The 15,277-nt window shown below is 43.6% G+C and overlaps 1 protein-coding gene across 1 annotated transcript in view; it reads left to right on the plus strand.

Moving 5' to 3' along the window:
* The first annotated feature begins 847 nt into the window (after positions 1 to 847).
* Positions 848 to 15,277, plus strand: part of LOC123122153 (phospholipase A(1) LCAT3) — a 40,342-nt gene continuing 25,912 nt past the window's right edge. Inside the window, exon 1 of the mRNA XM_044542292.1 lies at positions 848 to 1,195. Coding sequence (XP_044398227.1) covers positions 904 to 1,195 — 292 coding nt within the window. The 5' untranslated portion in view covers positions 848 to 903. The remainder of the gene's footprint in view (positions 1,196 to 15,277) is intronic.

The following is a 15,277-nucleotide window of genomic DNA, read 5'->3' on the forward strand; positions in this document are numbered from 1 at the left end:
TTTACAAACTTCTATCGTCTTTCACCACCTAGCATGTCTATGCTGGACTCACGCCACACTCAGACATCTTTTTGTCTTTAGAAAATAGGACCAATAGTAGTGTCCGATCAGAATATGCCATTGTCGCAAACCTTTCGTGAAAATACATTTCTAGTTCAGAAAGGCATGTCTGATTGTGTTTATTTTTTTATTGTTTCTACATTGATTTTTATACGAATCTTTGTTTTACTTTAGTGGATGTGTCCTAAAGAGTAGAACCTGGTTAACCTACACCAAGAAAAAAAAAGTGGCGACATTGATGAGGTCGTAAAACGAATGATAAAACAAGAGCACAATGTCCAAGTCACAAACCCAGTTTCTCGGAGGTACTAAAAGAGCGTGTTGTTTCGCAAAAAAGAAAAGTATATATAGTTGATGCTAAAAAAAAAATGCTTTGTGCTAATGTATAGCACATCCCCCATCAAATTAATTTATACAACATTTTTCTATATACATGCAAATACTGTACACTTTTTTTTGAGGGGGTTTATAAATATACTGTACACCTTTTTTCGATGCTGTTTGCGTCCATGCCGGACGTGTAGGCGAAGGGCCGTCCCGTTCTTTTAAATCGGATCCATCTTATCTCCTCCGGCGGTATGGTATTTTTTTTCTTTTGTATCGATTTTAGAATATTCCGTTGTATCGATCGAACCACCCGTCGTGGATCCTCGCTCGGCACACGCGAACCGTCGGATCCGGCCCGTTGCTGGTCCCACCACCCGCCTGCCAGTCCACCCGGGCTGACCGGGCGTTGCTACAAGAGAACGGCACCGTTATTCTATTAGCCGTTTATTAGCGCCCAGTGGCCCATGGCCGGCGGACCGGGAGCGCGAGCGCGGGCAGCGGCAGGCAGGCACCACCATGCTCGGCGCCGTCCTCCGGATGCGTCTCCGCGTGCTCCGCCGCCACCTCCGCCTCCGCGGTCGCAGGCGGAGGCGCCGCTCGCGGTCCCGGAGAGGGGGCGGCGGCGCGGCGGGGGGTAAGGAGGAGGGGCCGCGCGAGCCGGTGCTGCTCGTGTCCGGGATGGGCGGGTCGGTGCTGCACGCGTGGCGGCGGTCCGACCTCAGGTTCGACCTCCGGGTTTGGGTGCGCATCCTCCTCGCCGACCTCGAGTTCAAGAAGTACCTCTGGTCGCTCTACAACGCCAAAACCGGTGGGTTGTGGCTTGGCCTGCCTGTGTCCCCCAGCTGTTCGATGAAACGTTTCGGTGCACTCGGGGGGTGGTTGATTTGATCGAGGTGTCTTCTGGTGGCTTCTTGCGCAGGGTATGTGGAATCGTTGGACGACGATGTGGAGACTGTGGTGCCGGACGACGATCATGGCCTGTTCGCCATCGATGTTCTCGATCCTTCCTGGGTGAGTGGGCTTATGGGTGCTAGTTCAGTGAATGGAGTTGAATGGTACTAGATCTTTTCTTCTGTTTGTAAGATGAACTGTACACTGGCGATAGGGTTATTTTTTTCTGCCCCTTTCTGTGAGCATGGCCGGTGGGAGTTTTTTGGGGGTGGTTCTGCTGAAAACAACGTCATTTCGGGTTAGTTTCATTCAAATCATACAAGTTAGAGTCCAAAACAAGGGCAAAAGAGTTTGGAAAATTAGATATGACGGAAACGTATCAGGCACAACCCACCAGGGCGCGCCTGGGCCCAGGTGCGCCCTGGTGGGTTGTGCCCCCCTCGGGGCACCCCCAGGTGCTTCTCCGGCCCACTGGATGTCTTCTGGTCCAAAAAAAATCCACAAAAAGTTTCGTTGCGTTTGGACTCCGTTTGGTATTGATTTCCTGCGATGTAAAAAACATGCAGAAAACAACAACTGACACTGGGCACTATGTCAATAGGTTAGTACCAAAAAATGATATAAAATAACTATAAAATGATTGTAAAACATCTAAGAATGATAATATAACAACATGGAACAATAAATTCACATTTCGGAGAAAAAATTAGGGAGAAAGAATTATCGCGTTTCACGAGACGGAGCCGCCGCCACCTCCTATTCTTCATTGGGAGGCCGGATCTGGAGTCCGTTTGGGGCTCCGGAGAGGGGGGTCTTCGATCTTCATCATCACCAACCCTTCTCCATCGCCAATTGCATGATGCTCCCCACCGGGAGTGAGTAATTCCTTCTTAGGCTCGCTGGTCGGTGAGGAGTTGGATGAGATACATCATGTAATCGAGTTAGTTTTCTTAGGGCTTGATCCCTAGTATCCATTATGTTCTGAGATTGATGTTGCTATGACTTTGTCATGCTTAATGCTTGTCACTTTGGGTCCGGGTGCCATGATTTCAGATTTGAACCGTTCACGTTCCCGAAGGTTTCATTCCGTTTGGACTCCGTCTGATATTCTTTTTCTGCGAAACTCTGAAATAGGCAAAAAACAACAATTCTGGGCTGGGCCTCCGGTTAATAGGTTAGTCCCAAAAATAATATAAAAGTGTATAATAAAGCCCAATAATGTCGAAAACATAATATAATATAGCATGGAACAATAAAAAATTATAGATACGTTGGAGACGTATCAAGCATCCCCAAGCTTAATTCCTGCTCGTCCTCGAGTAGGTAAATGATAAAAACAGAATTTTTGATGTGGAATGCTACTAGGCATAATTTCAATGTAATTATTCTTAATTGTGGTATGAATATTCAGATCCGAAAGATTCAAGATAAAAGTTCAATATTGACATAAAAATAATAATACTTCAAGCATACTAACTAAGCAATTATGTCTTCTCAAAATAACATGGCCAAAGAAAGTTCATTCCTACAAAATCATATAGTTTAGTCATGCTCCATTTTCGTCACACAAGAATGCTCTCATCATGCACAACCCCGATGACAAGCCAAGCAATTGTTTCATACTTTAGTAATCTCAAACTTTTTCAACCTTCACGCAATACATGAGCGTGAGCCATGGATATATCACTATGGGTGGAATAGAATATAATGATGGGGGTTGTGTGGAGAAGACAAAAAAGGAGAAAGTCTCACATCAACGAGGCTAATCAATGAGCTATGGAGATGCCCATCGATTGATGTTAATGCAAGGAGTAGGAATTGCCATGCAACGGATGCACTAGAGCTATAAATATATGAAAGCTCAACAAAAGAAACTAAGTGGGTGTGCATCCAACTTGCTTGCTCATGAAGACCTAGGGCACTTGAGCAGGCCCATTGTTGGAATATACAAGCCAAGTTATATAATGAAAAATTCCCACTAGTATATGAAAGTGACAAAACAAGAGACTCTCTATCATGAAGATTATGGTGCTACTTTGAAGCACAAGTGTGGTAAAAGGATAGTAACATTGTCCCTTCTCTCTTTTTCTCTCTTTTTTTGGGCCTTCCCTTTTTTATGGCCTTTCTCTCTTTTTTTATTCCTCACTTGGGACAATGCTCTAGAAAATGATGATCATCACACTTCTATTTATTTACAACTCAATGATTACAACTCGATACTAGAACAAAGTATGACTCTATATGAATGCCTCCGGTGGTGTACCGGGATATGCAATGAACCAAGAGTGACATGTATGAAAGAATTATGAATGGTGGCTTTGCCACAAATACGATGTCAACTACATGATCATGCAAAGCAATATGACAATGATGAACGTGTCATGATAAACGGAACGGTGGAAAGTTGCATGGCAATATATCTCGGAATGGCTATGGAAATGCCATAATAGGTAGGTATGGTGGCTGTTTTGAGGAAGATATAAGGAGGTTTATGTGTGAAAGAGCGTATCATATCACGGGGTTTGGATGCACCGGCGAAGTTTGCACCAACTTTCAATGTGAGAAAGGGCAATGCACGGTACCGAAGAGGCTAGCAATGATGGAAAGGTGAGAGTGCGTATAATCCATGGACTCAACATTAGTCATAAAGAACTCACATACTTATTGCAAAAATCTGCAAGTCATCAAAAACCAAGCATTACGCGCATGCTCCTAGGGGGATAGATTGGTATGAAAAGACCATCGCTCGTCCCCGACCGCCACTCATAAGGAGGACAATCAAAGAACACCTCATGTTTCAAATTTGTTACATAACGTTTACCATACGTGCATGCTACGGGACTTGCAAACTTCAACACAAGTATTTCTCAAATTCACAACTAATCAACTAGCACAACTTTGATATCACTACCTCCATGTCTCAAAACAATCATCAAGCATCAAACTTCTCTTAGTATTCAATAGACTCATAAGAAAGTTTTTACTAATCTTGAATACCTAGCATATTAGTATTATTTAAGCAAATTACCATGCTATTTAAGACTCTCAAAATAATCTAAGTGAAGCATGATAGATCAATAGTTTCTATAAAACAAATCCACCACCGTGCTCTAAAATATATAAGTGAAGTACTAGAGCAAAAATTATATAACTCAAAAGATATAAGTGAAGCACATAGAGTATTCTAATAATTTCCGAATCATGTGTGTCTCTCTAAAAAGGTGTGTACAGCAAAGATGATTGTGGTAAACTAAAAAAATCAAAGACTCAAATCATACAAGACGCTCCAAGCAAAACACATATCATGTGGTGAATAAAAATATAGCTCCAAGTAAAGTTACCGATGGAAGTAGACGAAAGAGGGGATGCCTTCCGGGGCATCCCCAAGCTTTGGCTTTTAGGTGTCCTTAGATTATCTTGGGGGTGCCATGGGCATCCCCAAGCTTAGGCTCTTGCCACTCCTTGTTCCATAATCCATCAAATCTTTCACCCAAAACTTGAAAACTTCACAACACAAAACTCAGCAGAAAATCTCGTGAGCTCCGTTAGCGTAAGAAAACAAAAGACCACTTCAAGGTACTGTAATGAACTCATTCTTTATTTATATTGGTGTTAAACCTACTGTATTCCAACTTCTCTATGGTTTATAAACTATTTTACTAGCCATAGATTCATCAAAATAAGCAAACAACACACGAAAAACAGAATCTGTCAAGAATAGAACAGTCTGTAGTAATCTGTAACTAACGCAAACTTCTGGAACTCCAAAAATTCAGCAAAAATAGGACGACCTAGGCAATTTGTTTACTGATCAGAAGCAATTGGAATCAATATTTTATCACGTTCTGGTGAGTTTTAACAATTGTTTTCGTGAACAGAAAGTTTCTGGAATTTTCTGCAAGATCAAATAACTATCATCCAAGAAGATCCTATAGGTTTAACTTGGCACAAACACTAATTAAAACATAAAAACAAATCTAACCAGAGGCTAGATCAAATATTTATTCCTAAACAGAAGCAAAAAGCAAAAAAACTAAAAATAAAATTGGGTTGCCTCCCAACAAGCGCTATCGTTTAACGCCCCTAGCTAGGCATAAAGGTTTCAATGATGCTCACAAGAAAGATAGCAATTGAAACATAAAGAAAGCATCATATAGCATGTGAAAAACACATCTAAGTCTAACATACTTCCTATGCATAGGCATCTTATAGGCAAACAAATTATCAAGGAAAGCAAACCCTAGCATATGCAAGGAAGAAGAATGAAACCTAGACAATCTCAACATAACGAGAGGTAATTTAGTAACATGAAAATTTCTATAACCATATTTTCCTCTCTCATAATAATTACATGTGGGATCATAATCAAATTCAACAATATAGCTATCACATAAAATTTTCTCAACATGATCCACATGCATGCAAAGTTGACACTCTTCCAAAATAGTGGGATTAACATTAACTAAAGTCATGACCTCTCCAAACCCACTTTTATCAAAAAATTCACAAGATTGAACATTCTCCAAAAATGTGGGATCTAAAGTTGACACTCTTCCAAACCCACTTTCAATATTATTGCAAACACTATTATCAGTCTCATATTCATCATGGGGCTTAAATAAATTTTCAAGATCATAAGAAGAATCACCCCAATCATGATCATTGCAACAAGTAGTAGACATAGCAAAACTAGCATCCCCAAGCTTAGGGTTTTGCATATTTTTAGCACAATTGACATCAAGAGAGTTTATAGTAAAATCATTGCAATCATGCTTTTCATCGAAGGAACTATCAAGTATGGGTGCAATAGCAACGATCTCATGTTTAACATAAGGAACTATAGCAAATTCATCTTCATAAATATTGGCATCATGGCCACAAGAATAGCAAGCATCATGTTCATCAAGGGATATTTCAATCAAATCATCGGAATCATAATTATCTATAGATTCATGCATATCATTATTTTCTTCCTCCATAGACTCCTGCGAAATATTAGCTTCTTCTTGGACAGCGGAGGAGTCCTCAATATATGGTTTAACATAGGCATTGGAAGCATAATTATCATAACAATATTTAAGTATGGCAAAATTTCCAGATTTGTAAAGAGTAGCACCATATGTTTCAATCAAAGAAGCAATTTCATAAGCACCCTTAAAAGCAACAAATTCTTCAATTTGTTGAACATCATAGTAATTATAAACGCCCCTAGCATATGAAGATACGATTCCATTATCACTAAACTCACATTGGTAGGGAAGGTGTTTCTTAATGTTTTCAGAGCAACAAGTAAAATCATAAATTTCACAAAGATTCCAAGCATAACACATCAATTTGTTTATTTGATTACATAAGAGTCTCCCTTTTTCAGACAAACGGTGACGCACAAAATGAGCATGCTCATCTAAAGATTTCCCATCAACTAGGCTAGTTGGGGTTTCAGCACGAGCGCATAAGGATCGAAGATGATCCAAGTAGAACACTTTAAGTGGATCCATATCAATAGATTTTTAGCAAGCAAAGATGCAAGCAAATAGAAGGTGGAAACACAAACAGAAAGGCATACGGGAAGAAGGCGAATAAAACGGCAAGGGTAAAGTGGGGGAGAGGAAAACGAGAGGCAAATGGAAAATAATGTAATGCGGGAGATAAGAGTTTGTGATGGGTACTTGGTATGTTGACTTGTGCGTAGACTCCCCGGCAACGGCGCCAGAAATCCTTCTTGCTACCTCTTGAGCACTGCGTTGGTTTTCCCTTGAAGAGGAAAGGGTGATGCAGCAAAGTAGCGTAAGTATTTCCCTCAGTTTTTGAGCTACTATCGAGTGCCGAGGGTGATCCCTCATAACGCACTCCTGATGATAATTCTGTAGTGTAGCTATTCGGTCGTGGTCAACGAGGGTGGTTCCCCTTTCACCATTCCTGATACGGCTCTATCGTGCAACACCTCAAGTGTGAACCTCGAGGGTGGTCCCTCTTACGTTCACCTTGATGATTACATTGAGTGGAATCCACCAGGGGTGATTCCTCGGGTTTTCTTCCATGATGTTTTGGACACACGGTTACCTTGACTTTACTTGAGACCATTGTTGAAGTCGGGTCGGCCCCGAGGGGTACCCGCGAGTTGATGTGAAAGCCGGGCGGGCCTGGAGAGCACCCGTGCGATGTGACAGTGGCGGCCAGCTGTTTAGCGGTATCACCCAGGAGGGGGTGGTAGCTCCGGACTTGTCCTGACAGCCGTCACTACTTTAATTGTTAATGCACTAATAGGTTTGGGTATTTGTTCTGAATTGGCCTCTGGCCTTTACGCACTAACCACCACGCGAGAATAGATATGGGCCTCGACGTCGCAGTATCAGCCGAAGCTTTGTCAGACGTCTAGTTCAGCATTGCGGCACAGTCGGATCGTGCTGGCCATCTGAGGCGGTGCTGGTATCCACCCTACTCGCAACGACCCGGAGTGCAACGGGCGATGGGCCCAAGACCCCGGGGCGCTTAGGATGTAGACCGGCGGGGACCTCTCTGCTGAGCCTAGGTAGGGGCTGCGACGTGTTGATCTTCCGAGGCCGGGCATTGACCCCAGAAAGATGTGTCCGGCCAGAGTGATCGAGCATGTTGGGTAACGTGGTGCACCCCTGCAGGGAAGATATATATTCGAATACCGTGTCCTGGGTAATGGACGTTCAGACTTGTATCCTGATCTTATACAACTAGAAATGGATACTTGATATGGGATGGATATGTGGCCCCGGGATTGCTTTCTCGTAGGGAGTCGAGGAAGGATCTCTGGGCGTTGATACTACAACATGTTTGTTAAATATAAACTGCTATTCTTTACTCTTCTACATGCTGCAAGACGCTTGGAGCTCCTTCAAGATGCTAGTCTTCGATAGGCTAGGCCTTCCCCTCTATTCTGGCATTCTGCAGTTCAGTCCACAGATACAACCCTTCCATTTGATATCAATGCATACTTAGTATAGATCTGATGCTTACGAGTACTTTGGATGAGTACTCACGGTTGCTTTGATACCCCTTTTCCCCCTTCTTTCTTCTTTCCGGTTGTTGCAACCAGTTGGTGGATCCTTGGAGTCAGATGCCACCGCTGACGGATGCTACTACATGGAGGCCGCCGAAGATTAGGAGTAGTTAGGAGGTCCCAGGCAGGAGGCCTTGCCTCTTCGATCGTTGCTGTTTTTGTTTTTGCCTTCTTAAGGCATCCTTGTCTAACTTTTTTTCTGTACTCAGATATTGTTGCTTCCGCTGACTCTTGTGTATCGAGCTTGTATTCGAGCCCTCGAGGCCCCTAGCTTGTAATATGAAGCTTGTATTATTTTAATTTGTGTCTAGAGTTGTGTTGTGATATCTTCCCGTGAGTCCCTGATCTTGGTCGTACACATTTGCGTGCATGATTAGTGTACGGTCGAGACGGGGGCGTCACAAGTTGCTATCAGAGCCGACTGCCTGTAGGAACCCCCTTTCTAACTCCTTGGCCGAAGTTGAGTCTAGTCAATGAAAAACTGTTTTACTAACATGGCTGTGTGGCTTACGGGCCCACGTCGCCATTGGGTGGTATTAGGATCTTTTACTCCTCGTCTATACTCTGGGACTCTGATCTCTTTTCTATTCGGGTTAAATGATTTTCTAACTCTAACATTAGGTTCTCGTGATCACATCCACCCGGAGGTTTGTGTTACCCCTTTCTCGAATTGAGGGCCATTATCTGCTTCACAATTTTCACTGACCGCAGGATCCTCTTATCGAGGGCACCCTGCATCGTCACTATCAAATCCCTCGTTCCAGAGGTTTCCCTCATGTTGATCTAGCCTTTGCTATGTCCCGTTGTTGAATCCCTCCATCGCGTGCATATGTGCCGCCTAGTATGTCTGCGATGTTTCTCTTATCCGAACTCCTATGAACAACGTGTAATTGGCTCCGCATATGTAGCTGTATGTCCTCAATGACTACTGCTTTGTACGTATTGCGCCTTTGCTCATTGTTCAGGTTACCTCATGAATGACTCCATACACTTGCTCCACCCTTTGTTGAACTACCCCTGTTGCAGTTAAGCAGGATGGTTTGACCCGCTGGTCGTGGTCGTGGCGGCAACAATTCACCACCACCCGACCACATGACCGGAATGATACAACAGTTTGATGTTGAATCGCCAGTTCATGGTACGAGTCATGGCTCAGTTCCCTCGTCCCCATATGAATCAGCAACCCGCCCCATAGGAGAATAATGGTTACTCTGTTTATTTGAATAATACCTTAAATGGTCTTGCACCTAAAATGAATCTCGATCGTAGTGATACACATGTTCGTGCCAAAAGATATAAAATAGTAATGATAGTTCCACATACTTGTGGCACTGCCACTTGAGTCATATTGGTATAGAACGCATGAAGAAGCTCCATGTAGATGGATCTTTGGACTCACTCGTTTTTGAAAAGAATGAGACATGCGAACCATGTCTATTGGTATATATGCATGAAGAAACTCCATGCAGATGGATCGTTGGGACTCACTTGATTTTGAATCACTTGAGACATGCAAATCATACCACATGGGCAAGATGACTGAAAGGCCTCGTTTTCAGTAAGATGGAACAAGAGAGCAACTTATTGGAAGTAATACATTTTGATGTATGCAGTCCAATGAGTGCTGAGGCATGCAGTGGATATCGTTATGTTCTTACTTCACAGATGATTTGAGTAGATGCTGAGTGTATTTACTTGATAAAACACAAGTCTGAATTATTGAAAGGTTCAAGTAATTTCAGAGTGAAGTTGAAGATCGTCGTGACAAGAGGATAAAATGTCTGTGATATAATCATAGAGATGAGTATCTGAGTTACGAGTTTGGCACACAATTAAGACATTGTGGAAAGTGTTTCACAATTAATACCGCCTGGAACACCATAGTGTGATGGTGTGTCCGAACATAACTGCACCCTATTGGATATGGTGCATACCATGATGTTTCTTATCAAATTACCACTATCGTTTATGGGTTAGGCATTAGAGACAATCGCATTCACTTTAAAAGGGGCACCACGCAATTCCGTTGAGACGACACCGTTTAGTGAAACCTAAGTTGTCGTTTCTTAAAAGTTTGGGGCTGCGATGCTTATGTGAAAAAAGTTTCAGGCTGATAAGCTCGAACCCAAAGCGGATAAATGCGTCTTCATAGAATACCCAAAACAGTTGGGTATACCTCCTATTTCAGATCTGGAAGCAAAAGTAATTGCTTCTAGAAACGAGTCCTTTCTCGAGGAAAAGTTTCTCTCGAAAGAATTGAGTGGGAGGATGGTGGAGACTTGATAAGGTTATTGAACCGTCACTTCAACTAGTGTGTAGCAGGGCACAGGAAGTTGTTCCTGTGGCACCTACACCAATTAAAGTGGAAGCTTATGATAGTGATCATGAAACTTCGGATCAAGTCACTACCAAACCTCGTAGGACGAAGAGGATGCGTACTACTTCAGAGTAATGCGTAATCCTTTCTTGGAAGTCATGTTGTTGGACAACGATGAACCTACGAGCTATGGAGAAGCGATGGTGGGCCCATATTCCGACGAATGGCTCGAAGCCATGAAATCCGAGATAAATGGATCTTTAAGAAGAAGACGGACATGGACGGTAATGTTACCGTCTATGAAGCTCGACTTGTGGCAAAGAGTATTTTCACAAGTTCAAGGAGTTGACTATGATGAGATTTTCTCATCCGTAGCGATGCTTAAGTCCGTCAGAATCATGTTAGCATTAGCTGCATTTATGAAATCTGGCAGATGGATGTCAAAACAAGTTTCCTTGCCAGTTTTCGTAAGGAAAGGTTGTATGTGATACAATCAGAAAGGTTTTGTCCATCCTAAGGATGCTAAAAGGTATGCTAGCTCCAGCGATCCTTCCATGGACTAGAGCAAGCATCTCGGAGTCAGAATATACGCTTTGATGGAGTGATCAAAGTTTTTGGGTTTATACAAAGTTTATGAGAAACTTGTATTTCCAATAAAGTGAGTGGGAGCGCTACAACATTTCTGATAAGTATATGTGAATGACATATTGTTGATCCGAAATGATGTAAAATTTCTGGAAAGCATAAAGGGTTGTTTGAAAGGAGTTTTTCAAAGGAAGACCTGGATAAAAGCTGCTTACATATTGGGCATCAAGATCTATAGAGATAGATCAAGACGCCCGATGATACTTTCAAAGAACGCACACCTTAACATGATTTTGAAAGAGTTCAAAATAGATCAGCAAAGAAGGAGTTCTTGGCTGTGTTACAAGGTGTGAGTATTGAGTAAGACTCAAGACCTGACCACAGCAAAAGATAGAGAAAGGACGAAGGTCGTCCCCTATGCTTTAGACGTAGGCTCTATAGTATGTTATGCTGTGTACCGCACACGTAGTGTGCCTTGCCATGAGTTGGTCAAGAGGGTACAATAGTGATCCGGGAAAGGATCTCATGACAGCGGTCGAACTTATCCTTAGTATATAGTGGACTAAGGAATTTTCTCGATTATGGAGGTGAAAAGGAGTTCGTCGTAAAGGGTTACGTCGATGCGAACTTTGACACTAATCCAGATGACTCTGAGTAGTAAACCGGATTCGTATAGTAGAGCAATTATTTGAAATGGCTCCAAATAGCGCGTGGTAGCATCCACAAGATGACATAGATATTCGTGAAGCACACACGGATCTGAAAGGTTCAGACCCGTCGACTAATAACCTCTCTCACAAGCATAACATGATCAAACCAGAACTCATTGAATGTTAATCACATAATGATGTGAACTAGATTGTTGACTCTAGTAAACTCTTTGGATGTTGGTCACATGGTGATGTGACCTGTCAGTGTTAATCACATGGTGATGTGAACTAGATTATTGACTCTAGTGCAAGTGGGAGACTGTTGGAAATATGCCCTAGAGGCAATAATAAATAGGTTATTATTATATTTCCTTGTTCATGATAATCGTTTATTATTCATGCTAGAATTGTATTGATAGGAAACTCAGATGCATGTGTGGATACATAGACAACACCATGTCCCTAGTAAGCCTCTAGGAGACTAGCTCGTTGATCAATAGATGGTTACGGTTTCCTGACCATGGACATTGGATGTCGTTGATAACGGGATCACATCATTAGGAGAATGATGTGATGGACAAGACCCAATCCTAAGCCTAGCACAAGATCGTGTAGTTCGTTTGCTCAGAGCTTTTCTAATGTCAAGTATCCGTTCCTTAGACCATGAGATTGTGCAACTCCCGGATACCGTAGGAATGCTTTGGGTGTACCAAACATCACAACGTAACTGGGTGACTATAAAGGTGCACCACAGGTATCTCCGAAAGTGTCTGTTGGGTTGGCACGAATCGAGACTGGGATTTGTCACTCCGTGTAAACGGAGAGGTATCTCTGGGCCCACTCGGTAGGACATCATCATAATGTGCACAATGTGACCAAGGAGTTGATCACGGGATGATGTGAGTTACGGAACGAGTAAAGAGACTTGCCGGTAACGAGATTGAACAAGGTATCGGGATACCGACGATCGAATCTCGGGCAAGTAACATACCGATGGACAAAGGGAATTGCATACGGGATTGATTGAATCCCCGACATCGTGGTTCATCCGATGAGATCATCGTGGAACATGTGGGAGCCAACATGGGTATCCAGATCCCGCTGTTGGTTATTGGCCGGAGAACGTCTCGGTCATGTCTGCATTGTTCCCGAACCCGTAGGGTCTACACACTTAAGGTTCGATGACGCTAGGGTTATAGGGAAAGTGTGTACGTGGTTACCGAATGTTGTTCGGAGTCCCGGATGAGATCCCGGACGTCACGAGGAGTTCCGGAATGGTCCGGAGGTAAAGATTTATATATGGAAAGTTGTTGTTCGGGTTCCGGGAAAAGTTCGAGTTTTTCGGTATTGTACCGGGAAGCTTCCAGAAGGTTCCGAAGGATTCCGGAGGGGTCCGGAGGTCCGGAAAATGTTCCACCACGTCCAATACAGCAGCATGGGCTGTAAGGGGGCGCCCTAGCCTTAATGGGCCAAGGGCACCAGCCCCCCCAAGGCCCATGCGCATGGGAGAGGGGAAACCCTAAGGGGGAGGGCCTCCACTTGACTTGGGAGGCACTCCTCCCCCCTTTGGCCGCCCCCCAAGCCCCATCTAGGGCTGGCCGCACCCCTTGGGGGGGGACCCTAGATGGGGGCGTAGCCCTCCCCCTCCCCTATATATACTTGAGGTTTGGGGCTGCCATACGGACACGAGAACGTCTCTCTTTCGGCGCAGCCATACCCCTCTCCCTCCTCCTCTCCCGCGGTGCTTGGCGAAGCCCTGCGGGATTGCCACGCTCCTCCACCACCACCACGCCGTCGTGCTGCTGCTGGACGGAGTCTTCCCCAACCTCTCCCTCTCACCTTGCTGGATCAAGGCGTGGGAGACGTCACCGGGCTGCACGTGTGTTGAACGCGGAGGCACCGTTCTTCGGTGCTTAGATCGGAACCAACCGCGATCTGAATCGCTACGAGTACGACTCCTTCATCCGCGTTCTTGCAACGCTTCCGCATCGTGATCTACAAGGGTATGTAGATGCACTCTCCTTCCCCTCGTTGCTAGATTACTCCATAGATTGATCTTGGTGATGCGTAGAAAATTTTGAATTTCTGCTACGTTACCCAACAACCACTTCTATCATTTGCGCCACTAAACCGTCCACCAACTCCATACTTCGAGTGAGATAATAAGCTACCATGCTCATCTTGTTCGAAATGCCGAAGTATGGATTTGTTCCTAGGATGTTTGAAAATGCTCCAGTCGTTTGTGAATTTCAAGATGTCTTTCTAGAAGAACTATCAAGTCCATGGCCTTGAACTTACTGCCGTTAAATTTGCACTGAAATTTTGGCGACATTTTCTTCTTGGTAATCGTTGCGGGATCTTCACCAAACATCAACATCTGAAGTATCTATTACTTAGCTGGATCTGGATCCCCGTCAGCAACGGTGTATGGAAGCAATTACAGACTATAACTATGGTATTTCGTATACCCATGGCAAGGCTAAATGACATGCCCGATGCCCTGAGTCGCAAGTTTTATTGCAACAACCCCATGGCTTATAAAGCTCAACCTCTGCAAGATGATCTCACTTTAGAGAGCATCCGGTCTGCGTTCTCGATCAAGCTGAACGTCGTACCCGTCAGAGGGCTTTCAAAATTCTAAAAGTTCAGTGGTCAAATCCTTCTGAAGATGAAGCCACTTGGGAACTCGAGGATCGTGTTCCTGATAAATACCCCGCTTTGTTTCCTTCTACCTCCTAAAATCTCGGGACGAGATTTCTTGTAGTGGAGGAGAATTGTGACGCCCGGATAATTAAGCTACAGTAATGCTCTGCTAATTATGCCACATCATTGTGCTTCTTGATATTAAACTCGCGTTGGTTCGGAACCGGTTCAAATTCAAATTTAAAACAGAGTCAAAAATAAAAGTTTTCAAATGTCAAAACTAAAATTGTGCAACATGTGACAAATAATCCATAAGTATTATTGATGAATAAGCCACACTTTTATAAAACATTTAAATGCACTAAAATAAATAAAACAGTAGGTAAAACAATTAAATAAATGCCTTTTATAATTTCTAAAATATCAAACTATTTTATTTAGGTGTGAAACTTTTTGTGGCTGTGGGTTATTTTGTAACTCAATTTGTGGAGCCAATTGTATATATTAGTAAAACTATTTTGCTTGCTAAAGTAATAGAAACAAAGCGTAATAGAAAGAAAAACTAAAGGTTAAACAAAACAAAAGAGAAAAGCCTCCCCTGCGCCCCTGGGCCTTGACCCACCAGGGACATGCCCACCAGGGCGGCCTTGCCAGCCCGCCTAACCCCCCCGGGTCGCCTTCTCCTTCTGTTCATCGGGCGCGCCCGACCGCGCCCGGGGTCGCCACCGAGCCGGCTCACCATCGGCGTCGAGGGGATAAGGGCGCCCCTCC

This window comes from Triticum aestivum, chromosome 5D (genome assembly GCF_018294505.1).
Source record: "Triticum aestivum cultivar Chinese Spring chromosome 5D, IWGSC CS RefSeq v2.1, whole genome shotgun sequence".
NCBI lineage: Eukaryota > Viridiplantae > Streptophyta > Magnoliopsida > Poales > Poaceae > Triticum > Triticum aestivum.